Consider the following 27372-nt stretch of genomic DNA (forward strand, 5'->3'; position numbering starts at 1 on the left):
CTTGGCTTCTCACAATAACACAATTTATTTTCCTTTTAAGAAGTCCAATTTTCCCGCATTAGCACATCATTACCTTCTTTTTCTTCTCAAAACCCTGAAGCTTTTAATTCCAAATTGATGAAGAACGTCTGAATGAAACTTTCCATTCCTCAAGGAGAACTATTAAAAGAAAAAAAGAGAGAAATGTGTACAAGCTACCAACAAGCAAATAATACCGACAATTTATTTCTTAGAAGCTTAAATATTGTTTGTAGGGCATTAAGTCATAGGTTTACAATTGAAATACTACACCTACAACAGAAATACTGACATGTAATAATAGTAATAATACTGTATAGAAAAGATAAATGGAGCTTAATATATACATGCCCAAATGGACTTAGGAGGCAGGATGGTTGTCGTCACCTTCCTGCTTATAGAAAGATTCATATGTAGAAACTCTTGTCTTCGACTCAGGCGGGTTCAGCTCTTCCACAAAACCCTTGGTCATCACGACAAAGTCCTTCATGTGTAGCTGTTTCCACTCCTAGTTTTAACCGAGGAGAAAAATAAATTAACAAAATACAAAATTTCATTGTTAGGCCAATAACCAATTATGAAAGAGAGAATTTTTTTTACCTCAAAATCCCATTCTCCATATAAGTTGGGATCATCTATGCTGCTCCAAACGTAAGTGTGAGCTAGTAACTTTCCAGAACTATCCTGCAAAAAATTGCACTGCTTCTCTCAATTTGTGAACAAAATCTACTGAATACGAAGTTCTTTCTCATGAAATCAGCAGGGAAAGAAATAAAGTTCAATCCCAGCTTAACATGCTATTTTGGATAAGAGCTCAAAATGCATTATCTTTAGAAGCTTGTTCACTTCTAGCCACAAGACCAGTTGAAAGACAAACATCTCTCTCAATGTCAAGAATGAGAATACCAATATACTCTATCAAAATTCAATCAAGCAAAAACGAAGCATGAATTCATTTGAAAGGATGGTATCCATACTTGATCAATCAGCCTCCAAGTTATTATCACCTTAATTTCTGATAACATTATCATTATGTATGTAGTACACATACAAGAAACCAATAATGACTAGTTTGATAACACTTACCTCTAATGAAACCTCAACAGTGTGTCTTTCATACTCATCGTCCTCAAATGTATCTAAGATATATAGCTCAGGTTCTGTGATACCCGTCAAAACCTGCAGACAAATTTTCTCATGAGAGCACAAATTTCTAACTTTTATGGTATCGGTACCCCAAATGAACACAATCTTACATTAGCATTTTGTGATATGACAAAGTTGTGAACTAACAATTTCCTTAGCAATTAATGATAACCTCTTTTTTTTAAAAAAAGAAAAAGAAAAAGGAGTTTAGAGGTTCCGTCTGAAAGAACTACAAGGGCAGTAGACTATGTTGTGATTCAGTGCCTTTGATCTCACACACCACAGGAACCTCTCAAGAACAGCACAACACAAGCACTAAAGCTACTGCAGAACACACACACACAAGCACTATAGAATGTATGTAACACACAAAGAAAGTAATGTGAAATAGTTCTTATTTGAGTATTGGTAAACAATGTGAATTAGATCTGCATTACAATGAGATTGAGGATCCATTTTATAGACAAGTACAAAGCTAAAGAAATCCTAACTGAAATATCGGCTAACAACTAAAACTATCAACTGGTTACAAACAGTAACTAGCAGTGACAAGTTACTGACTATAACTAATCTAATAACCTGTCAACTACAAATAACAATTCTCCACCTTGACTAGTTATTAGATTTGATACAATAGTAGACAACATACTCAGAAATCATAAGTATGTTTACACAGTGACTAAATTTCGGGTAGGCAAGGACTTTGTAAGCATGTCAGCTGGATTTTCTGTAGTTGAAACTTTGCTGAGTTTGATTTTTCCTTCTGTGATGACATCTCGAATAAAGTGAAGCCTCACATCAATGTGCTTGGTCCTCTCATGAAATACTTGATTCTTGCTGACGTGTAATGCACTCTGGCTATCACAGTACACAGTTACCTGAGTTTGATCAATTCCAAGTTCCCTTGTTGTTTCTTTTAGCCACAATGCCTCCTTGACTGACTCTGTACAGGCTATGTATTCAGCCTCTGTGGTGGACAAGGCTACAATGGATTGTAAATTTGCCTTCCAGCTGATTGTACATCCATTCAATTGAAACACGTATCCTGTTTGTGATCTTCTAGAGTCTAGGTCCCATGCATTGTCCGAATCTACAAACCCCACTGCTCCTGCTTTGTCACTCTTTCAGCCATAAACCAGACCTACATTTATGGTTCCCTTCAAGTATTTGATTGCCTTCCAGTGTTCCATGCCAAGCCTTCCCATATATCTACTTACTACACTAACTCTATAACACAAGTCTGGTCGTGTACATACTGTAGGAAAATCGGTGCAATATTTGGGATTAATTCTTGTATAGGTGTATATTTGATATTTTTATTTATTATACAATATATTCAGAAAAATTAGGAAAGCAGTTATAGGCAGCTTATTCTCTCATTTATTGTAATTATTTCTTTCCCTCTTTATAGGGATCCTTGTACTCTATATACACGCTTTGTGTATAGGACACAATATCAAAATATTTCCAATATTATCGACTTGGTATCAGAGCATTATCACATCTTATTTTCCCTAACCCTAATCGCATCTCCTTCATCTTCATCTCTTCCTAATCGCATAAACCCCAAGCCGATCCCATCATGTCTGAAAATTCCAGTGAATCTACCAACACTCAAGCCAACTCCACAAATGCCAATCCTACCAAAAACACCACTGCTTAATCCCACTCTATCCAAATAACCACCATTCGCTTAAATGGCGACAACTCTCTGAGATGGTATCAATCCGTTCAAATGTATATGAGAGGCCGAGGAAAAATGGAGTATCTAATTGGTGAAAAGAAGGCTCCAATAGAGATTGATCCAACTTATGACAATTGGGATGCAGAAAACTCTATGGTAATGGCGTGGCTTGTTAACTCTATGGAGGAAGATATTAGCTCAAATTATATGTGTTATCACACGGCTAAGGGACTATGGGACAATGTTATTGAGATGTACTCTGACCGGGAAAATCAATCTCAAATATTTGAGTTGAATTTCAAACTTGGAGAGATAAGGCAAGAGGAGGACAGCGTTACAAAATACTTCAATTCATTGAAACAAATATGACAAGATTTGGATCTCTTTGACACCTATGAATGTAAATCGAGTGAAGATGGAAAACATCACAAGAAAACCATTGAGAAGACCCAAATTTACAAGTTCTTGGCAGGTCTCAATGTGGAGTTCGATGAGGTGAGGGGGAGAATTATTGGAAGGCAGCACTTGCCTCCAATCGGTGAAGTATTCTCGGAAGTCAGGAGAGGGAGAGTCGAAGGAGTGTTATGCTGGAAAAAAAGGTACTTCGGGCCACTATTGAAGGCTTGGCACTCACTGTTGGAGGAAATTACAGCAGAAACAATTCATTTCCTCCTAAATCTGATGAAAAACCACGAGTTTGGTGTGATTTATGTAACAAGCCTCACCATACTCGCGAAACCTGTTGGAGGATCCATGAAAAACCTGCAAATTGGAAGAGCAAAGCTGAGAAATCAGGTCGCACCCCTACTGCCAATGAAGCTGAGACCAATCCTTTCACTAAGGAGCAGCTCAATCATCTTCATGCATTGCTGAAATCCAATTCGAACTCATCTGGTATTCCTATTGCTTTTGTTGCACAATCAGGTAATGAAACACATGCCCTAAACTGCCACTTTACATCTTATGCTACATGGATAATTGATTTTGGGGCTTCTGATCATATGACAAATTATAGTAAATCCTTTGATTCCTATATACCTTGTTTAGGTGATAAAAAAGTTAGGATTGCAGATGGTAATTTCTCACCTATTGTAGGAAAATATCTAGTAAATTTATCTAAGGGAATAGATCTTAAATCTGTCCTTCATATTCCTATTCTTCCCTGCAATCTTTTATTTGTGAGTAAATTATCAAGAGATTCTAATTGTTTTGTGATATTCCATGAATCTTGTTGTCTTTTTCAGGACCGGAGTTCAGGGAAGACGATTGGCAATGCTAGGATGATTAATGGTCTCTATTATTTCAAAGATAATATTTTTAAGAATAAAATTGGTCAAGGGTTTAGTAGCATTAGTTCTTATTCTGTTCATGATCAAATAATGGTTTGGCATTATAGGTTAGGTCATCCTAGTTTCTCTTATTTAAAACATTTATTTCCAACTTTGTTTAAAGGGTTAAATCCTTGATCTTTTTGTGGAAAATAGCCTCACATATTTTATTATTTGAGAGCTATGCCATTTAAATAGGCATGGTACAACCTAAAGAGATATTTGGTATTGAATACCTAATATTCTGGAGTAATTACAATAAAATCAAATCATCTAATTACAATTAAATCAGCCTATCAAATATCTAAGAAAGGAAATATACAGATTGGTTTCACATTCTATGCAACTAATATCTCTAACAAATATTTAAATAATGTTAGCTAATAAAATAAAACAGTATTTTCTACACCCTCCCTCAAGCTGGTGCATAGAGATTCCATATGCCCAGCTTGCAAACATTCTCGTTGAAACTGTCGTTTGATAAACCTTTAGTGAACATATCAGCTTGTTGTTGTCTGCTAGGAACATATACAACACATAACTCTTTTCCTTCAATTTTTTCTTTGATGAAGTGTCGATCCACTTCCACATGTTTCGTTCTATCATGATGAACTGGGTTATGTGCAATGCTGATTGTTGATTTGTTGTCACTAAATAACTTTAGAGGCTCTGTTCTTTGAAGTTTCAGCTCTTGAAACATACGTTTGATCCAGATTAATTCGCATACTCCTTGAGCAAGGGCTCTAAGTTCTGCTTCTGCACTACTTCGAGCTACCACTGGTTGTTTCTTACTTCTCCAAGTAACTAAGTTCCCCCAAACTTTTGTACAATAGCCCGTGGTTGACCTTCTATCCTCAATAGAACCTGCCCAATCCGCATCTGTGAAGGCCTCAACACCTCGTTATTTGTTTTTCTTGAACAATAATCCAATCCCAGGTGTCTTCTTTAGATAGCGCAAGATCCTGTACACGGCTTCCAAATGTTCCTCTAGAGGATTATGCATGTATTGACTAGCCAAGCTTACAGCAAAAGCAATGTCGGGTCTGGTATGAGACAAATAGATCAGTTTACCCACTAGTTGTTGATACATTCCTCTGTCAATAGTCTTATCTTTTTTATTTTTGTTGTACTTCCCTTTTGGTTCAATTGGTGTAGCTACAAGTTTACAACCACTCATTCTGGTTTCTTTGAGAAAATACAGAATATATTTCCTCTGAGAGACTGCAATTCCTTGTTTAGTTCTTGCCACCTCCATACCTAGGAAGTATTTCATGGGTCCGAGATCTTTGACTTCGAACTCCTGGGCTAGCACACCTTTAAGTTTTTCCTGCTCTCCAAAGTCATCACCTGTAATTATCATGTCATCAACATAAACAATGAGGATAGTCACCTTACCCTCTTGTGAGTGTTTGAAAAACAAAGTGTGATCTGATTGAGCTTGTTTGTATCCATGCCTTTTTATCACCTGATTAAATCTTTCGAACCAAGATTTTTTCAGGTGACATACATTCTCTTTTCCAAACCTGTCTTCGAATCCTAGAGGAATCCTCATAAAAACTTCTTCCTCCAAATACCCATTAAGGAAGGCATTTTTGATATCTAGCTGCTGTAAAGGCCAATCTAGATTGGCGGCAATAGATAGTAGGACTCTAACAGTGTTTAACTTTGCAATAGGAGCAAATGTCTCGTTGTAGTCCACACCATACGTTTGAGTGAATCCTTTTGCAACTAGTCTCACTTTGTATCGATCTATTGTTCCATCAGCCTTGTGTTTAACTATAAACACCCATTTACACCCCACCACATGTTTACCGCTAGGTCGATTGACAAGTGTCCATGTAGTGTTAGCTTCTAATGCCCCAATCTCCTCATACACTGCTTGCTTCCATTCTTTCTGTGAGAGAGCCTCAGTGATGTCCTTGGGAATTACCACCTACTCAACTTTCGATAGGAAAGCTCTATAATGAGAAGAAAGTTTACTATAGCAAACATATCTGGACATAGGGTGTTTTGTACAGCTCCAAACTCCCTTTCTCTTAGCAATAGGTAACTCAGACTCAGGTTCAATCATATGGGAAGACTCATCATGAAAAGTATTATTAGGAAAAATAGGAGCAAGGGAGGAATTACTTACATCAGGAGTAGTCTGTGGATCAGATTCATGAGATGTTGGAGCATTAGTGGACTGCACTACTTGAAGATTTTTTGGTCACCGATAGTAGACTAAGACTTCCTTAGGCTTAGGTGGCTGAGATTCTTGTTGTTCAGATGGGTTTGGAAATTCCGGAATTTCGGGGATAGCCTTTGGAAGGCAAGTATCCCAACTTGAGACATCACTCACTATCCCTCGAAAGGTTGGGATAATAGGGTTGCTCTTCATGAAATGTAACGTCTATTGAAATGTACATACGACGAGTGGGAGGATGGTAGCATTTGTAGCCCTTCTTTGTAGAAGAGTAACCCAAAAAAATGCATTTAAGGGCTCGAGGATCAAATTTAGAGCTATGTTGACCAAGAACATGAACATAAGAGACAACCAAATGTTTTCAAAGGAAGATTAGAAACCAACGGTGTTTTTGGATATACTTTGAGAAGCATAGAGAGAGGAGTGTGAAATTTCAACACTCGAGATGGCATTCTATTGATAAGATAGGCAGCAGTGAGTATTACCTCCCCCCAAAAGTGTTTTGGAACAGAAGTTGTGAACATAATAGCTCGAGCAACTTCTAATAGATGTCTATTTTTGCACTTGGCAATCCCATTTTGTTGGGGTGTGCTTGCACAAGAACTTTTATGAACAATGCCATGAGAGAGGAGATAATCACCCAAGATTGAGTTAAAATATTCAGTTCCATTGTCGGTGTGTAAGACTAGAAGATTTGCATTGAATTGAGTTTTGATCATAGAGTGGAAATTTTTAAAAATTATGGCAGCATCAAATTTAGATTTAAGCAAAAATACCCAACTAACCCTTGTGTGATCATCAATAAAAGTGATGAAGCATTTTGTATTTGTAGTGTTTGTTATTTGAGATGGTCCCCATATATCACTATGAATAAGATTAAAAGGCTGTGATGATTTGTAAGGGATAGAACGAAAAATAGCACGAGTATGTGTAGCAAGCTGACACATTTCACAATGAAATAAGCTCAAGTCTTTATTCTGAAACAACTTAGGGAATAAATATTTTAAATATGAGAAATTAGGGTGGCCTAGCCTATAATGCCACCGAATAATATCATTATTATCTGAAGAAATACAACCAGAAACAAAAGCTTTTGTGACTTTAGCAGGAGGAACTGAGTCAAAGTGGTACAGCCCGCTACATACCTTCGCATTCCCAATCATCTTCCCCGAGAACATATCCTGAAAATGACAACCAAGTGGTGAGAAAGAAGCAAAACAGTTTAGATCTTGGGTTATTTTATTGATAGAAAGAAGGTTACAAGACAGATTGGGAACATGGAGAATATCATGGAGTATAAGGAAAGATGATAAACGTATAGATCCTTTACCAGCCACAAAAGAAAGAGAACCATGAGCAATTTTAATTTTGTGAGTACCTCGCCAAGGAGAATATGTGGTAAAGTGGCTGGAATGACTAGTCATGTGGTCTGAAGCCCCTGAGTCTACAATCCAGGCAGTTTTTTGAGCATTGAAGGCAACAGAAGTACCTTGATTAAGAGTAGACACAGGTTCAGGTGCGGAAGCAGTGGTTGCGTAGAATCAGTCGTATGGTTTCCCTAGTCATAGGGTGATTAGTTAGTCTTTAGTCAGGTCCTATTAGTTAGGGAGTTAGTTCCTATTTTATTTATTGTAAATACAGTATAAATATCAGGTGTAATCTATTCATTGAAAATATAATAAAAATATAGAATTTTCTCCTGATAATTGCTCATATGGTATCAGAGCTTACTCACACTTAAAAGCAATTTTTTGGTTGAGAAAATTCAATTTTTCTGGAATGAGCGGGACAAATGAATCTGATGTGTCCTTGGACACAGGTCCATCAAATCCCACAATCATTCCCACAAATCCTACTGATAATAATTCCCCACCTTCAAATCCCACAATCACTTCCACCAATCCTACTGCCACTGATAATAACTCCCTGCCTTTCCAAATTACAAGTTTCAAACTTAATGGCCAGAATTACCTTCAATGGTCCCGCTTTGTTCAACTCATCATTCGAGGAAAAGGCCATTTTGGCTATCTCGATGGTTCGATTCTGAAACCAGCTTCTACTGATCCTACTTTTCCTTCTTGGGATATCAACAATTCCATGGTTATGGCGTGGCTCCTACACTCAATGGATGATTCCATTGCTAAAATTTATTTGTTCTACCCGATAGCAAAAACAAGATGGGATGCAGTGCTTTTAGCTTATTCAGATTTGGAGGATTATTCACAAATGTTCGATTTACGACATCGCTCTAGGAATTTGTGTCAAGATGAAGGTACTGTCACTCAATATTATAGTTCTCTAACCAAACTTTGGCAGGAACTTGACCTTTTTACTCGGCCAATTTGGACAGACACTACCAATCAAGAGATTTATAGGAAATTGCTTGCAAAAGAACAAACCTATGATTTTTTGACTGGTCTCAATCCTGTCCTTGATGATGTTCGTAGTCGCATCCTCAGTAATAAGAAACTTCCGACTCTTGATTCTATTTTTTCAGAGGTTCGTCGTGAAGAACGCCGTCGTATTATGCTTGGAGGTCCTTCTATGAGTTCAACTCCACCACTTAACTCCAATGCATCTGCCATGGCTGCTCGCTCATCTGATTCTCGAAAGCCTCTTTGGTGTACACACTGTAGTCGGCCTCATCATAGCAAAGAAACGTGTTGGAAGCTACATGGTAAGCCAGCCGACTAGGTGCCACGCAACCACAGAATAATGGAGTCAAACCACCAACAACCTCCAAACCTGATGCACCAGCCTTCCCCAAACTTGATGTAGTGACTCAAAAACCTGATGCAGTTGCTTCCTCATCCATGACCTTCACTCAAGCTCAACTTGATCAGATTGGACGATTGTTCTCTTCATCTAAATCATTAATGACTCGTGGTATTTCTTCTTCCACTGTGAACGAGTCAGACACATTGGGTGAGTTTTGGATAATTGATTCGGGTGCTTCCGAACACATTAATGATTCGAGTTCTCATAATATTTTCTCTTCGTACAAAAAATATTTTGGTACTAGTACTGTTACATTGGCAGATAGATCTATTGCTCCAGTAGAGGGGGTTGGATCTGTGGTTTTTAATTCCCATTTCATGCTACACCATGTTCTATTTGTCCCTAAGTTGTCTTATAATTTTCTTTCTATTAGCAAATTAACTCGGGACTCTAATTGTGTTGCTAATTTCTCAAAAAATATATGTTTTCCAGGATCAGGATTCGGGGAGGATGATTGGGCATGCTGAAGTGGCTGGATTATATTATCTTCTTCGTGCTGGTCCTGAAGTTCGTTGTTGTCAAGTTGTCCATGGTTCATTATCTTCTCAGCGTCACCACCAAATAAAATTGCTCCATCATCGTCTTGGTCGTCCTAGTTTCTCTTACATGCGTCGCATATTTCCCTCATTATTTCTTTCCTCGGATAATTTTGTGTGTGGAGTTTGTTAGTTAGCTAAGCATACTAGAATTCCTTTTTCACTTCATTCATATCATTCTTCTAAACCTTTTTCTATTGTTCATAGTGATCTATGGGGTCCATCAAAAATTTCTTCTATTTCAAATAAAAGGTGATTTATTACGTTTATTGATGATCATTTGCGTGTTTGTTGGATATTTCTTTTACGTGAAAAATCTAAAGTTGTGCAAATATTTGAGCAATTTTATAACATGATTTTTACTCAATTTGATTCTCGTATCCAGATTCTTCGAACTGATAATGGAACTGAGTATTTTATTGCCACTCTAAATAATTTTTGCTCAAACAGAGGAATCATCCATCAAAGTTCTTGTGTTGATAAACCCCAACAAAATGGTGTATCTGAAAGAAAAAATAGGCACCTACTAGAGGTTGCTCGTGCATTACTTTTTACTAGTAATTTGCCTAAACACTATTGGGGGATACAATTTTAACTGCCTGCTATTTAATAAACCGATTGCCATCTCGGATTTTAAAATTCAAAACTCCAATTTCAGTTCTTCATGAATGCTTTCCAAATAGTAATCTATTTTTTGATCTCTCTTTAAGAATTTTTGGATATACTGTTTTTGTTCATATTCACTCATCTTAGAACTAAATTGGATCCTAGAAGTCAAAAATGTGTTTTTGTTGGATATTCTTCTACCCAAAAGGGTTACCGATGCTATTCTCCTTCAAAAAGAAAATATTTTATTTCTAGAGATGTAATATTTTTTGAGCATCAGTCATTTTATTTGGATTCTTCTAGTCAGCAGGAACCTTTTGATTTTTCGAATTTTTCTGATCCAGCTCCTCTTATTTCTCAACAAAATTGGGAATATTTTTGGGATTTAAATTCCCCTCCTAATTCGACTCAGGGGGGACTGTATTCCCATCAAATCAGGGAAAAAAAATCAGAATATTAATATTTCTCATATTTCCAATTTAAATTCAAATTAGATTGGTCCAAATTCCTTTGACCAAATCCCACCAAATCCGCCAGATTTTTCTCAAAATAACTTTGATATTTCTGATTTGAATTTAATTCGAAATGGTCCACAAATTCAGCATGTTGAGCCGACTTATTCCCCACAAAATCAGGGAGCTGACCTAGCTTCTTTACCTATTCAAGAAATTCAAAATTCTGGTCAAAATAGTCCCCAAATTCCAGCGCCTGTGGTACCATCAATTTCTCCTTTCCCTCTGACTTACAGCAGAAGAAAACATGCAGAAATAGGTACTGAACCAGCACCACCAGCACACCAATCATCTGCTTCGAAACCAAGTCCTGAAAACACTGAGTTGGATATGCCAATTGCTCTACATAAAGGTACTCGCTTGTGTACTATAAAACATCCTATATCAGATTTTTTGGGCTATTCTCATTTATCTAGACCTTCGCAAGCCTTGGTAACTAATCTTTCAGAAACAGTGGTACCAAAAAATATTGAGGAAGCTTTTAAAAGCAAACAGTGGTATGCAGCAGTTTGTGAGGAGATCAAGGCTTTAGAAAAAAAGGATACATGGGAAATAGTGGACTGACCAGCAGGGAAAGAACATGTTGGATGCAAATGGGTCTTTACAATTAAGTACAAGAGTGATGGATCTGTTGAAAGGTGCAAGGCGCGTCTAGTTGCAAAGGGTTATACACAGACTTATGGCATAGATTATCAAGAGACCTTTGCTCCTGTGGCTAAGATCAATACTATTCAAGTGTTGTTATCTCTTGCAACAAACTTAGATTGGTCGCTGTTTCAGCTAGATGTCAAAAATGCCTTCCTTAATGGCAATTTGGCAGAAGAAGCGTACATGGATCTACCACCAGGGTTTAATAAAAAAAGAGAGGGATCAGTTTGTCATTTGAAGAAGGCTCTCTATGGGTTGAAGCAGTCTCCTAAGGCGTGGTTTGATAGGTTTACCAGAACTGTTCTACAATTAGGATACAAGCAAGCTCATACCGATCACACTTTGTTTCATCATAGAGTAAAAAACAAGATTGCTATACTGATAGTCTACGTGGATGATATTATAATCACCGGTGATGATCTTGAAGAGATAAATAGAATCAAGAAGCATCTTGCAAAGACTTTTGAGATGAAGGATCTTGGAAACTCGGGTTTTTTCTTGGTATGGAAGTTGCTAGAAGTCAGGAAGGAATATTTGTCTCACAACGAAAATATGTCCTAGATTTGTTGGAAGATACTGGATTAATGGGGTGTAAACGAGTGGATACTCCTATGGACCCAAATATTAAACTTGAAGTCAATCCTAAAGATTCACCAGTTGACCGAGGTATGTTTCAACAGCTGGTTGGAAGGTTAATTTATCTTGCTCACACCAGGCCGGATATTGCTTTTTCAGTAAGTTGTATTAGTCAGTTCATGGATTCACCATATCAATGTCACTTGGATGCTGCAAACTGAGTATTAAAATATTTAAGGGGACTCCTAGTAGAGGGTTAATGTTCAGGAAACAAGCTAAGAGGAGTATTGAAGTGTTTGTTGATGCTGACTGGGCAGGATGTCCAAATGATCAGAGATCTACTTCAGGAAATTGCTCTTATGTTTTTGGAAACTTGGTTACTTGGAGAAGTAAGAAGCAGTCTGTGGTTGCTAGGAGTAGTGCTGAGGCTGAACTTCGTTCTACTGCTCTTGGTATATGTGAGGCACTTTGGCTGAAACATCTCCTTGGAGAACTACAAGTACTGAAGCAAGGTCCTATAATCATTTGGTGTGACAACAAGGCTGCAATTTCAATTTCACACAACCCTGTCCATCATGATAGGATGAAACATGTTGAAATTGATCGACACTTTATAAAGGAAAAAATTGATGAAGGGATTCTTGAGGTTTCCTACATATCGACTTCTCAACAAACAGCGGACATTCTGACAAAAGCTCTTGTTAAACCTATGTTTGAGCGATTGATAGACAAGCTTGGGATGTATGACATATATCATCCAGCTTGAGGAGGAGTGTAGAATCAGTCGTATGGTTTCCCTAGTCATAGGCTGATTAGTTAGTCTTTAGTCAGGTCCTATTTAGTTAGGGAGTTAGTTCCTATTTTATTTATTGTAAAATACAGTATAAGTATCAAATGTAATCTATTCATTGAAAATATAATAAAAATATAGAATTTTCTCCAGATAATTGCTCATAGGTTGATGTGTTTAATAGCTGATGGAGTTCAGTGATTTGGGCTTGAGAAAATGGAAAAGGCTCAGGTGGAGCAGCGATTAAGGCGTGACTCTCAGAATTGGTGCGATTAGAGGAGCGAGGCTTCCAATCAACAGGCTTCCCATGAATCTTCCAACATGTCTCCCTGGTATGACCAACCTTCCTGTAGTGAGTACACCAGGAGCGTTCACGACGAGTCCCTCGAGAGTCTTCACCATCATTAGGACGTCGGGCAGCAAGGGCAGAATGATCAGTTTCAGCAGCAACGGGAGAGCCCATCATGACCCTTTTACGACTTCCTCCCTGCAAACTTCTGCAAAAGCCTCACGAATGGTGGGAATTTCCTAAGAGACAACCACGAACCTCGTCTAGGTCTTGGTTAAGTCCATGGAGAAAATCAAAAAGTCTCTCGATCAAGCATCTTTTGATAAATAGAAGCATCAGCAGAACATTCCATTCAGCACATAAAATAAATCAATCTCTTGCCAAAGATTATAAAGAATACCATAGTATTGAGTTACCGAAAGAGAGTTTTGTCGCTGGTCCCTAAGTCGAGACTTGAGTTCAAACACCTGAGCAGAATTCTCCAAATCCAAGAAAGCTTCCTGGACAGTATCCCACACTTCCTGAGCAGTGGAGAGAAATAGATAAGTCTTACCAATATCAACTTCCATGGAGTTGATCAGCCATGCCATAATGAGAGTTTCCTGACTCCCATTTGGAATAAGATGGATCAGCAAGGTCAGGAGCAGCAATAGAACCATTCAAATACCCCAAGCGGCCACGTCCATGTAGATACATCTTCACAGATTGGGACCATTGCAAGAAGTTCTGACCATTTAGCTTGTGGATTGTGATTTGGAGAGAATTTTGGTGATCAAATGGAGTAGGAGAGGCATCAGAAGAATTCTTAAGAGTTTTGTTGATGGAGGAGTTGGCCGAGTTATCACTAGTGATGGAAGCCATTGGAGGAGTTTGGTTGGTGGGGTCTGCCATAAGGGAAACAAAGGCTGCGATTTAGAAGAAGGAAAAAAAATTGTTTGCGATTTCAAAAATGGCAGAAAAAAAAATTGCAATCTCAAGGGTGAGGGTATGGGCTCTGATACCATGTGGAAAATAGCCTCACATATTTTATTATTTGAGAGCTATGCCATTTAAATAGGCATGGTACAACCTATAGAGATATTTGGTATTGAATACCTAATATTCTGGAGTAATTTTTTTTGAAAAAGAGATAGAGGTCATAGGATGATCTCCTCTCAATAACATTGAGAGCCCTCACTTATGGCGGAGGAAAACCGTGGTTACAAAAAACAAATAAAAATTAAACCTACCAATCTTAAGAAAACTCCTATCGACTCACTCTCCAAAAACTATTACAGCCACAAACTACTCCACTCCCTACAAAGATCCAAGAAAGAAACTCCCTCAAAACCTTTTGATCTAAACACCCACGTGGCCACTCAGAACTTGATCTTATCCCAGAGACTTTCCACTGTGGAAGAAACATCTTAAAAAATCCTACTATTTCTCTCCAGCCAAATTGCCCAAAAAGTCGCCAACACAGTACTCTACCACAAACGAGCCACCCTCCGACCCCCTCTAAATGGCAAAGGAATAATTGAGAACAAGAGGAAGGCATACACCAAGAAATCCCAAACTCATCTAGCACTTTAAACCACACCTCCCTAGTAAACAAACACTCCAAAAACAAATGACCAACAGACTCCCCCTCATTCTTACAACAAACACACCAATTTGGCGACAAATAGTGAAAAGGTCTACACCTTTGCAAGTTATCATGGACATTCAGCTTATCCAAGAATAACAACCAACCAAATAATTTAACTTTCTGGAGTAATTAACCAACCAACTAACATTCTGGAGTAATTACAATAAAATCAAATCATCTAATTACAATTAAATCAGCCTATCAAATATCTAAGAAAGGAAATATACAAATTGGTTTCACATTTTATGTAACTAACATCTCTAACAAATATTTAAATAATATTAGCTAATAAAATAAAACAGTATTATCTACACTTTTCAATGTGGAAGTTTATTGACCAAGAGCCAACGTAAGTCTTATGTTAAACATCCTATAAATCTTCAAAACATTTTTATCTTTTTCATAGTTATGTTTGAGGACCATCTAAGGTCATCACTAATTCTGGAAAAAAATAGTTTGTTACTTTTATAGACGACCATACTCGTCTTTGTTGGGTATATTTAATGAGTGAAAAATCTGAGGCTGGCAGCTTTTTTTCGATTTTTACAAAATGATTGAAACCCAATTTCAAACAAAAATTAGTATTTTAAGAACTGATAATGGAACAGAGTATTTTAATAAAATCCTTGGGAATTTTTAAAAGACAAAGGTATTTTGCATCAATCTACTTGTCCAGATACACGTGGCTGAAAGGAAAAAAAGACATTTATTGGAAACTACTTGTGTTATGATGTTTTATATGCAAATTCCTAAATATTTATGGAGGGGGATGCCATTCTTACTGCATCTTATTTAATAAATAGGATGCCCACAAAATTTTACAGTATCTTACCCCATTAGAATGTCTCAAAAAGCTTTCCTAATTCTAGAATTAATTCTGATTTACCTTTAAAAAAATTTGGTTGTACCGCTTATGTTCACATTCTTAAACGATCTTGGTCTAAGCTAGATCCTAGAGCTGAAAAATGTGTTTTTTTTTTTGTTATCCTCCTAATAAAAAAGGGTATAAATGTTTCAATCTTATCACTAAGCGTATTTATACGACTATGGATGTTTCTTTTTTAGAAAATATCCCTTTTTTCTTCAAAAATTTAATCCAGGGGGAGAATTTAGTGGAACCAAATTTTTGCTAAACTGTGGAAGCTTTACTTAAGACTATTCTTGATATTTCTATTCAGGAAACTAATCCCACTTACGAATCTGAAATTGGTTTGTCAAATAAAGAAATGCTACGATTAATAAAATATCGTAATAATCTTGAGCCTGTGGTTTATTCGAGGAAAAATGTCACTGAAAGAAGTAGGAATCCTTTGATAATCCCTACACATGGTCAATTGAAAGCCCTGGACAATGGTTCTTCGAGTATTCCAGGTAATTCTTCTTCCAATTCTGTTTCTGATTCATCTCCACATATTATTCAGCCATCTCAACATGATTTAAACCCAAAATCTGATTCTAAAACTACCCCAGAATTAGCCCCAGGAAATCTTGAGTTAGACAACATTCCCATTGCTCTTAGGAAAGGAACCCGTACCTGTACCAAATACCCCATGGCTAAATACATATCCTACAACCACTTATCTGAATCCTATAAAGCCTTTACCATTAAACTTTCAGAACTGGTTGCGCCTTGTAGATTTTGTGAATAATACTTCTAATCTGATTTTATTGATAAACAGTATGACCTATGTATAGGTTGAATACAAAGAGCTAGATAAAATATAAGGAAAAAATATAACCTAAACTTAGTTGTACAAAAAACTCTAGGTATTTACAATGATATTTCTACACTTCACTCAAGCTGAGTTGTATATGTCATACAAACCCAGCTTGGAATTGAATTCCTCAAAACTTGTTCTTGGTAGGGCCTTTGTTAGGATGGCGGCAATCTATTTCTATGTGAATGTAGTTGAGCCCAATATTCTTTGAATTCACCTCCTCAGAAATGAAGTGTCTATTTCAACATGTTTAGTTTTATCGTGGTGAACTAGATTTTTAGCAATGTTAATTGCAGCTTGACTATCACTATACATTTTAAAGGACTCGGGAGAGTCAAACCTCAATTCATTCATAAGACTTGATCCACATCTCTCCATAAATACCCAAGGCCAAACTACAATATTCTGACTTTGCACTACTCCTTGAGAGCACATACTACTTTTTACTGCGCCAAGTAACTAAATTACCCCGCACACAGGTGCAATAACCACTGGTTGATCGTTTGTCGATCAACTTTCCAGGCCAACTAGAGTCTGTGTAAACTTCCAAGTCTCGGTTGTTGTGTTTTCTGAGTTGCAAACCAAGATTTGGTGTCATTTTCAGATACATTAGAATACGATACACTGCTTCCAAGTGCTCCTCACAAGGACTGTGCATGTGCTGACTTACAACACTGACAGGGAAGGCGATATCAGGTCTAGTATGAGAGAGATAGATTAGTTTTTCTACTAATCTTTGATAGCTCCCCCTCTACTGGAGTTGAATCCTCCCTTCGATTAACTTTCAAGTTTGGATCCATGGGAGTGTCAACCAGCTTGCTCCCAATCATTCCAGTTTCCTTTAGAAGATCTACGATATACTTTTGCTGAGATATAACAATTCCTTCCTTCGATCGGGCTACTTCCATACCAAGAAAGTAATTGAGGGTTCCTAGATCTTTGATTTCAAATTCTTAGGCAAGAAGTCTTTTGAAATCTGAAATTTCTCCCAAGTCATCTATAGTTAAGATTATGTCATCCACATAGACGATGAGAATTGCTAGCTTCTCTATCAACCTGGCTTTGAGTATATCTATGTTTGACAACTAACTTCCCAAATTGGTCAAACCATGCCCGAGGTGACTGTTTCAAGTCATAAAGAGATTTGAGAAGTTTGCACACCACTCGACCACTAGAGTGTTTCTTCATCCCTAGTGGAATTTCCATAAAGACTTCTTCGAGATCTCCATTCAAAAATGCATTTTTTACATCCAACTGATATAAAAGCCAATCACAATTTACAGCAAGTGATAATAAAACTCTTACTGTATTAAGTTTGGCAACGGGAGCAAAGGACTCCTTATATTACCATATGATTGAGTTAACCCCTTGGCAACTAATCGAGCCTTGAATCTGTTGATACTCCCATCTGAATTATACTTGACGGTGAAAATCCACTTACAACCAACTGTCCGCTTTCCTTGAGGTAACTCAGTGAGAACCCAAGTACCATTTTTCTCAAGAGCATTCATTTCTTCATCGACTGCATTCTTCCATTTAGGCTCTCTCAAGGTCTCATAAATGTCTGTGGGAATCTAAATAAGATCAAGAAAAGAGACAAAAGCTCAGCACATAGGTGTTAGTGTCCCATAAGCAACATATTTTTCAATGGGTGATTGGTACAAGTTCTAACACCCTTCCGATGAGCAATAGGTAGGTCGAGATCATCAATAATAGGAGAAACAAACTCATGAGTCATAGAATCCTTACTTTCATGATTTTCAAGGTTGAGAGGGCTTTGATGAGTGTTTGAACAGTTTTTGTCTTGCATGTTGATCTCTATATTCCCAACTTTTCTCCTGCTATAAACACGAAGTTCTTTGTTACTTGTATCAAATTGTGCTTGAGTTTGAGGTGGTGGTAAGTTTGAAAGAGTGTTTGGATTTTCTGAGGAAGGTGAGGTCAGATTGATTGTAGAAAAGGACAGGTTGGATGTGTTTTCTGGATTGATATCTGGTTGGATAGGAAAAGAAGACAAGGAAGGACCAGTTGATTGATCTGGTTGGATAGGCAAAGAAAACAAAGACTGAGCACTTTGATGTTCGTGTGCCACAACATTGGGTTGAGGAAATGCAGCTTGATGATCCTGAAGAGTTTCCCAAAGCTGATATTCCTGTGAATGCTCTCCGAATACCAGACTTGGGAAAGAAAGATTGATGTTCAAAAAATGTGACATCCATAGTGTTATAAACCCTTTTTGTAATTGGGGAGTAACATTTGAACAATTTTTGAGTGTTGGAATACTCGATGAAGAGACACTTGTGAGACTTTGGATCAAGTTTTGTTCTTTTGTGATCATAAACATGGACAAAAGTTGTACATCCGAAGACTTTGAATGGAAGATCTGAGGAGAAAGTTGAGATATGAAGGAATGTTGCAAGTAACAGATTTCTTGGGGCTTTGAATTGTAGTACACGGCTAGGCATACGATTGATGAGATAGGTGGTAGTGAGTAAGGCTTCCCCCAAAATTGTTTAGGAACATGATTTGAAAACATGATAGATCTAGAAACTTCAAGAAGATGTCTATTTTTCCTCTCAGCCACTCCATTTTGTTGCAGAGTATCAACACATGAACTAATGTGAACAATTCCTTGATCTAACAAGTATAGACCAATAAAGAAGTTAAAATATTTCTTTCCATTATTTGCTTTTAGGATTTAAATCTTTCAGTTAAATTGATTTTGAATCATGAAATGAGAAATTTTAAAAATGGAAGCAATTTCAAATTTTTCTTTCATAAGGAATGTACATGTTGTCCTAGTATGGTCATCAATAAAGGATACAAACCATCTACATCCATTAATATTTGTTACTCGTGAGGGTCCCCAAATATCACTGTGCATCATCGAAAAAGGTTGTGAAGGTTTGTAAGGAAGACCAAGAAAAGAGTTTCAAGTATGTTTAGCAAGTTGACATACTTCACAATGAAAGAATTTGAGTCTTTTGTCAAATAACTGAGAAAATAGTTTTTCAAGATAACTAAAATTTGGATGTCCAAGTCGAAAATGGCACAACATGACGAGATTTTCATTCGAAACAGATACAGGATTGAAAATAGAATCTAAATTGGAATGGTTACCACAATTGATTTGTGAACTTGTTTACTGTTAGGAGAATCCTAAAGTATATAGAACCCATCATGCATTTCAGCACTGCCAATCACCTTCTTCGGGCCCTCAACCTGAAATTCACAAAGATTTGGATAGAATTTAGTTACACAATTCAGATCTCGAGTAAGTTTGCTTATTGAAAGAAGATTGCAATTTAGTTTAGGGACAAATAGAACTGATGAAAGGAGAAGGTCATCTGATAATGTTATAGAGCCAGTCCCTATCACTATCTAAGTACCTTTGTTGGAGGTTGCAGTAAATGTGTGAGATGTAAAACCTTGTTGACACTATACTGACATTTGCCTCAGTTGAGGGTGGGTTTGGCTGCTGCATAAACTGTCGAAGAGGATTTGAATGTGGTTTGAGAAGTGGCTGACTTGGGTCTTTTAAGAAGGGGCTAACGTTGTGACAAATGGTTGATAGAGGACTCCCATGAATTTGAGAAAGATTTCTAAGATTTAATGATTGAGATTGAGTAGTCACTGAATTTGGAAATTGAATCTTCGAGGAAGATGGGATTTCGGAGGAAGAGAAGTTGGCTAGAGCAGCCATTGAGTTTTGGACTAGAATTTTTTTTTCTTTATGAGATTATGCAGCAAAGACGATTCAGTAGAGAAATATTTCAAAAAGAAAATTGATGCACACTTAGAAGAGGAAAAACTTAGTCAAGGATGCAACTTTTTGATGAAATCGTGAGAGAACCCCAGATAAAGAATCATAGCCGAAGCAGGGAGTGCTGACGAGGAAGATGTCGAAGAAAGGTGGCTGGAAGCGCTGTCACGCGCCTACAAGCGCACGACACGTGGGATAAGTCGCCGGAGGTTGAGGCGGCGCGTGTGGCTCACGTGCCACTATTCTGGACCCCAAACTTTGGGGTTTTGCCGATCGGAGGTGGGGCGAGCTTTCTAGGCAGGAGGTGAGATTAGAAGACGACTCTAAAATGGATTTCTAAGATTGAGCCTCAAATAACTAAACCCTAATTCTTTTTTAAGGGCAGAAGAACAATTTTGGACTACAAATGCTCTGATACCATGTAGATTTTGTGAATAATACTTCTAATATGATTTTATTGAAAAATAGTATGACCTATATATAGGCTGAATACAAAGAGCTAAACAAAAAATACAACCTAAACTTAGTTGTCAATTACAACCTAAACTTAGCTGTACAAAAAACTCTAGGTATTTACAATGATATTTCTACATGCCTAAGAATGTTCAGGAAGCTCTAGATGAACCGAATTGGAGGCTAGCAGTGTTTGACAGAATGAATGCTCTAAAAAGGAATGGTATTTGGGAAATTGTGGAGTTACCGAAGGAGAAAAAAATTGTAGGGTGTAAATGAGTGTTCACAATAAAAAACAAAGCCGATGGAAGTGTTGAGAGGTACAAAGCCAGACTTGTGGCTAAGGGATTTACTCAAACCTACGGAATTGATTACTTAGAAACTTTTGCTCCAGTTGCTAAAATTAACTCTATTCGTGTGTTGTTGTCTCTAGCAGTTAATTCTAATTGGTCTTTACACCAATTAGACGTCAAAAATGATTTTCTTAACAGAGATCTAGAAGATGAAGTATTTATGAGTCTCCCTCCAGGTTTCGAAGGCTACTTTGGAGCAGGAAAAGTTTGCAAATTGAAAAAATCTTTATATGGACTCAAGCAATACCCTAGAGCCTGGTTTGAGCGTTTTGGTACCGTGTTGAAGCGTTATGGGTACACTCAAAGTCAAGCAGATCACACAATGTTCTACAAACTTTCACAAGAGGGTAAAGTGGCGATTCTAATTGTGTATGTAGATGAGATTGTACAGACTAGAGATGATTCTGTTGAACTAAAAAATTTGAAGGGAAGACTTGGTGAAGAATTTGAAATCAAGGACTTGGGTGCTTTGAAGTACTTTCTTGAAATGGATTTTGCAAGATCCAAAGAAGGTATCTTTGTAAATCAACGTAAGTATGTGCTTAATTTACTCAATGAGACAGTAATGATGGGGTGTAAGCCTGCTGAAACACCAATTGAACCTAATGTTAAGTTACAATCCGTAGACTTGAAGAATATGAAGGACCGGGCGCTTTATCAAAGACTAGTTGGCAGGTTGATTTATCTATCACATACACGGCCAGACATAGCCTTTTCTGTAAGTATGGTAAGTCAGTTCATGCATTCACTTGGTTCTAAGCACTTTGATGCAGTTTACAAAATTCTAAGGTATCTAAAGGAAACACCTGGGAATGGCCTCTTGTTCAAATCACGAGGACATTTGAAAATTGAAGCCTATACAAATGTTGACTGAGTTGGAAGTATAGTAGACAGAAGATCGACCTCAGGCTATTGTTCATTCGTTGGTGGTAATTTAGTTACTTGGCGAAGTAAGAAACAAAATGTGGTAGCTAGAAGCAGCGCGGCAGCTGAATACAGGGCTCTGTGAAACTATATGGATAAAAGATTGCTTAAAGGGCTATAGTCATCACAGTCATCTCCTATGAAGTTGTACTGTGACAACAAGTCAGCAATTGCCATCGTTCACAATCCAGTGCTTCATGATCGCACGAAGCACGTTGAAGTTGACAAGCATTTTACCAAGGAAAAGATTGAGAATGGCCAAGTAAGCATGTCTTATATCCCTACTGAAGAACAAGTGGCAGATATCTTTACAAAAGGATTGTGTAAAAGACAGTTTGATTTTCTCACTAGCAAGCTGGCTATGGAGAACATTTTTCAACCGGCTTGAGGGAGAGTGTAGGAAAATCTATGCAATATTTGGGATTAATTCTTGTATAGGTGTATATTTGATATTTTTATTTATTACACTATATTCAGAAAAATTAGGAGAGCAGTTATAGGCAGCTTATTCTCTCATTTATTGTAATTATTTCTTTCCCTCTTTATAGGATGATCCTTGTACTCTAGATATACACGCTTTGTGTACAAGACACAATATCAGAATATTTCCAATATTATCGACTCATACCATAATGTACATGATGCTACCAACGAGACTAGTGTATGGTACCTTATTCATTTGGCTGCTTCTTCTTCTATGTGAGGTGATTGTTCATTGAGAGTTTGAAATGTAAAGTAATTGGAGTACCAACTGCCTTCACATCTGAGAAACCAAATTTATCCAATAATTTGGTGATACCCTTCGAGAGAGCTTCAGACTTCTGTTACCTCTGTCCCGAGTGATCTCAATACCCAAGATTCTCTTGGCTTGACCAAGATCTTTCATTTCAAATTCTCTACTCAGTAGCTTCTTGACTTTATCTATCTCACCTATATGCTTGCTAGCAATGAGCTTGCTAGTAGACAACAACTTTGCATTTCTAACATACACACAACTGTCATATGAACTCCTTTTGAAGCCTAATTTGGTAACAAAATCATCAAAACGTTTGTACCATTGTCGGAGTGATTGCTTCAAGCCATATAGTGATCTCTTTAATAGACAAACATGATCTTAACCTGTCACCTCAAAACCTCTTGGTTGCCTCATGAAGAAAGGCAGTCTTTACATCTAGCTCTTCAAGCTCCAAGTCTTCAGTAGCAACCAAACTTAAGAGTATTCTAATTGAAGTGTGTTTCATAACAGGAGAGAAGATCTCATTGTAGTCAATCCCTTCTCTTTGTGTGAAACCTCTTGCAACAAGTCTGGCTTCGTGTCGAGCCTTCTCCACTCCAAGAATCCCTTCTTTAAACTTAAAAATCCACCTACAGCCAATTACCTTTCTTCCTACAATTATCTTAACAAGAGTCCAAGTCTCATTCTTATTCAGAGACTCAATCTCTTCCTTCATTGCCTTTTCCCATTCAAGTTTATCACTATACTTCATGGCTTCCTCATACGTATTTGGTTCCTCTGCACTAAACTCAGCTACACTTAGAGCATAGTGTACTATATCAGCAAATCCAAATTTGTCTGGGGGGTTTTATAGCTCCTCTTTCTGTCCCTCACTAACTGATAGTCTTGAATGTTTTCTCCATCTGATTCTACATCATCTTCCTCAGTTTCTTGTTCTTCAACATCATCTGAGATTTCTTCTGTATCTACTTGATTGCTTGGTCTGTCATTGCTTGATATCTCCACCTCGAGTTGTAACTTGGGGTCATTCTCTTGCTTTGATTCTTTTGAGCTGGTAGCAATTGTATCTTTGTACACCTTGTCTTCTTCAAAGACAACATCCCTACTAATAAAAAATCTTTGGTGGTTTTTAGGCTCAAACTCCATAGGTTGTAACCCTTCACACCTTCTAGATACCCTTGGAAAATACATTTCCTAGCTCTAGGCTCCAATTTGTCTTGCTTAATGTGAGCATATGTCACACACCCGAAGATCCTTAGATGCTCATATTTGGCATTGTGATCAGTCCATACTTCCAATGGGGTCTTGAAATCAATAGCAGATGATGGACATAAGTTGATCAAGTAACAAGCAGTGCAACTGCTTCTGCCCAAAAGTCTTTAGGAAGTCCTGAGAAGATTAACATGCATCTAACTCTCTCTAGGATTGTCCCATTCATCCTTTCAGCCAATCCGTTCTGCTGGGGTGTCCTTGCAACAATCACGTGCCTTCCTATTCCAACTTGCTTACAAAACTTCATGAACTCTTCTGCACAGAACTCTAGTCTATTGTTTGTTCTCAGCTTCTTTATCTTCCTTTCTGTCTGATTTTCTAGCATGATTCTCAGTTCTTTGAATTTAGATAGAGCTTCATTTTTATGTTTCAAAATGAAAACCTAAACATGTCTAGAAAAATCATCTATGAATGTTAGAAAATATCTGGCTCCTCCCCTTGACATTGTCCTGGAAGGCCACCATAAATTTGAGTGCAAATAATCTACAATTCCCTTAGATTTTTGAAACCCAACTCCAAACTTTAGTCTGGTTGTTTTTCCACGTATGCATTGCTCACAAAAGTCTAATTCTTGAACCTGATCCTTACCAAATACACCCTCCTTGTTCAGGACTTTGAGACCACCATTGCTGATATGACCGAGCCTCTTATGTCAAATCATAGTAACATTCTTTGCATTTGTTATTGCAACATTAGCTTGACCCTGCATAGTGCTACCTTGTAACACATAAATGTCGTTTGAAGTTGTTCCTTTCATGATCACTCTCAGTTCTCCATTCTTCATCTTTACAATACAACCTTCTTGATCAAGCATGGCTACTGAGATCAAATTTCTTTTAATCTCAGGAACATATCGATCCTCTCCAATTTTGTAACACTACCATCATTTAATCTCAGATTTATTGTACCAATTCCAATTACTTGACTCTGTTATCCCCAAGTTTGAAAGTGCCACCATTTATTTGATGATACTCATAGAATTGGTTCTTGTGAGGACATATGTGGAAAGAACATCTTGAATCAAGAACCCATCCAAAATCTGAGTATCCTTTGGTCACCACCATAACACTTGCGCTATCATAACCATCACTACAACAATCACTGTCCCCATAAAAAACATCTGCATTCCCATTCTTCTTATGATTGTATTCTTTCAAGACTGGACAATCTTTCTTGAGATGAGACGATTTGTTAGAGATAAAGCATCTTCGCTTAAACTTTGAACTAGACTTCCCTTTTCCTGATGTGTTCTAACCCTTGTGTTCCCTCTTGAAAGATTTTCCTCGAACCAGCCGACAATCTCCAGTGCTTTCCTCCTTAAGCTCTGATTTTCTCTTTATCTCTTTCAACATTAATGCAGCTTGAACCTCTTCTAATGTCAGAGTCTTTACCATACATCATGGTATCCACAAAGTGTTTGTAGTTCTCCGTGGGAAGAGAAGTCAAAACTATAATGGCCCGGTCCTTATCTTCTATCTTGATTCCAATATTCTCCAAATCAAAAATTATCTTATTGAAATCATCCAAATAATCTTCAATATCCTTCCCTGGTGTCATTCTAAAAGAATACAGTTTTTGTTTCAAGAACAAACAATTGGCCAATGATTTCGTCATGTAAAGATTCTCGAGCTTCAACCATAGTTCAGCTGCAGTCTTCTCTTTGGACACTTCACAAAGAACCTTGTCTCCAAGATTGAGAATTATGGCACTGTGTGCTTTCTCCAAAATGTCGGTCTTCTCCTTTTCTGTCATAGTACCTGGAAACTTCTTCTCTTCAAGTGCTTGAAGTCCTTGCTGAACTAACAGAGCCCTCATCTTCACCCTCCATAAGCCAAAGTTGTTCTTACTAGTAAACTTTTCAAGATCAAGCTTAGCATTCCCCATCTCCTCCGGTTGTCCACTTGAAACTTGAAAATGAAATCAAGAATCTACTTCAAACAACCTGGCTCTGATACCAATTGTTGTGATACCAGCTTTTCAAGATCAAACTTAGCATTCCCCAATCTCACGCACCACAAGAACCTCTCAAGAACACCACAACACAAGCACTAAAGCTATTGCAGAACACACACACAAGCATTATAGAATGTATGTGACACAAAGAAAGTAATCTAAAATAGTTCTTATTTGAGTATTGGTAAACAATGTGAATTAGATCTGCATTACAATGAGATTGAGGATCCCTTTTATAGACAAGTACAAAGCTAAAGGAATCCTAACTGAAATAACGGCTAACAACTAAAACTATCAACTGGTTCCAAACGGTAACTGATAATGACAAGTTACTCAACTAACAACTATAACTAATCTAATATCCCGTCAACTACAAATAACAGACTACTGATTAGATTCTATAAAATAAATATAAAAAAATTTCAACGGGTAAAGGTGAAGATTTTTCTTTCCATTATCAAAATAAAGAATATTTATTTACTTTAAGCTCTTCCGAGCAATTATGCTACAATAAAAAATTAACTCTCACTAAAACTACGAAAATGGAGTAATATTTGGATCGCTGAATCGCATGAATGTTAATGACAATAACATACAGCTATAAAAACATTAGTCAAAACCAATCAGTCACTGGGAAGCCATTAAAGAAATAAATAAACAAATAGGAAGGGAATATATGACATTGACAAACCCTTCCAGAGACTTTCTTATTCTCCACTGGTAGTATAGCCGGATAAACACGTCCTTTGATACTATACCGATGACTGAAAATGAAAATTTGATTCAACAATCGCAACACAAATAAATTATTTAATAAAAAAAATTAAAACACTACCCAAAGATCAAATCTTTTACCCCAAATCAAATTTGGGTTTGATTAATAACTCAAAGTATCACGAGTGTATCTATATGTGTATACATAATAATAATAATAATAATAATAAGCTGATACTTGAATAGAAAATCATGAAAAAACACAGAAATAGCTCCGCCGAGATAAAATCTGTGGTTAGGAGGAAGACAGAAAAGAGGGAGAGAGAGACTCTTACAAGCCATTGAGGAGAGCGATGGATGAAAGAGGGACACGGTTGAGCAGAACGCGAACGACGTCGTCGGCCATGAGGCTGCCATAGACGAACACATTGTGAAGGTTACCAGATTGAGAAGGAGTTACACTTACACCACTCATGTTTCTCCCAACGCAAGGGACATAAATAAGCCTTTTGAGTTCATCACCCCGGTCTGAATCACCATTTATATATTTATTTATTCAATTAAGGGATAATTACGACATAAGTAAGCAATGTTTGGCGTTTGTATGCTGTATAGATCTAATGTTTATTTTTAGTGGCAAAAGTACCCATAGTAAAACTGTAATTCCGTCAGTCTCCTCCGTTAGGCAGACATGTGTCACGTTTTTATTGGTCCAAATCATAATTATTTTTAAAATATTATTGAGTTGGACCAATCACGAAGT

General features: G+C 37.3%; 1 protein-coding gene across 4 annotated transcripts; it reads right to left on the reverse strand.

Moving 5' to 3' along the window:
* Positions 1–203: 203 nt before the first annotated feature.
* On the reverse strand, positions 204–27127 carry LOC133807048 (AIG2-like protein D). 4 transcript variants are annotated; one of them, XM_062245187.1, is made up of 6 exons: positions 26945–27127; positions 26587–26659; positions 7507–7542; positions 1105–1197; positions 619–702; positions 204–526 (listed from the first exon to the last, which is right to left on the reverse strand). In XM_062245187.1, exons 1-6 carry the CDS (start codon positions 27082–27084, stop codon positions 380–382), a joined length of 573 nt encoding a protein of 190 aa, XP_062101171.1. In that variant the 5' UTR covers positions 27085–27127; the 3' UTR covers positions 204–379. The 4 variants fall into 4 exon arrangements, 3 of the variants coding, with proteins under 3 accessions (XP_062101171.1, XP_062101172.1, XP_062101173.1); XM_062245188.1 differs by lacking the exon at positions 7507–7542; XM_062245189.1 differs by lacking the exon at positions 7507–7542 and having other exon boundaries at positions 26577–26659; positions 26945–27078.
* Positions 27128–27372: the final 245 nt, after the last annotated feature.

The sequence above is a fragment of the Humulus lupulus genome, chromosome X, assembly GCF_963169125.1.
Source record: "Humulus lupulus chromosome X, drHumLupu1.1, whole genome shotgun sequence".
NCBI classification, from domain to species: Eukaryota; Viridiplantae; Streptophyta; class Magnoliopsida; order Rosales; family Cannabaceae; genus Humulus; species Humulus lupulus.

What these genes read in the sequence shown, in the direction of transcription:
- LOC133807048 (XM_062245187.1), bottom strand. Translation starts at nt 27,084, where the DNA reads ATGAGTGGTGTAAGTGTAACTCCTTCTCAATCTGGTAACCTTCACAAT. An exon ending in CTGTTGAGGTTTCATTAGAG is followed by an intron (nt 703 to 1,104) that starts GTAAGTGTTATC and finishes AATTTTTTGCAG; the next exon opens with GATAGTTCTGGAAAGTTACT. An exon ending in ATGGAGAATGGGATTTTGAG is followed by an intron (nt 527 to 618) that starts GTAAAAAAAATT and finishes GGTTAAAACTAG; the next exon opens with GAGTGGAAACAGCTACACAT.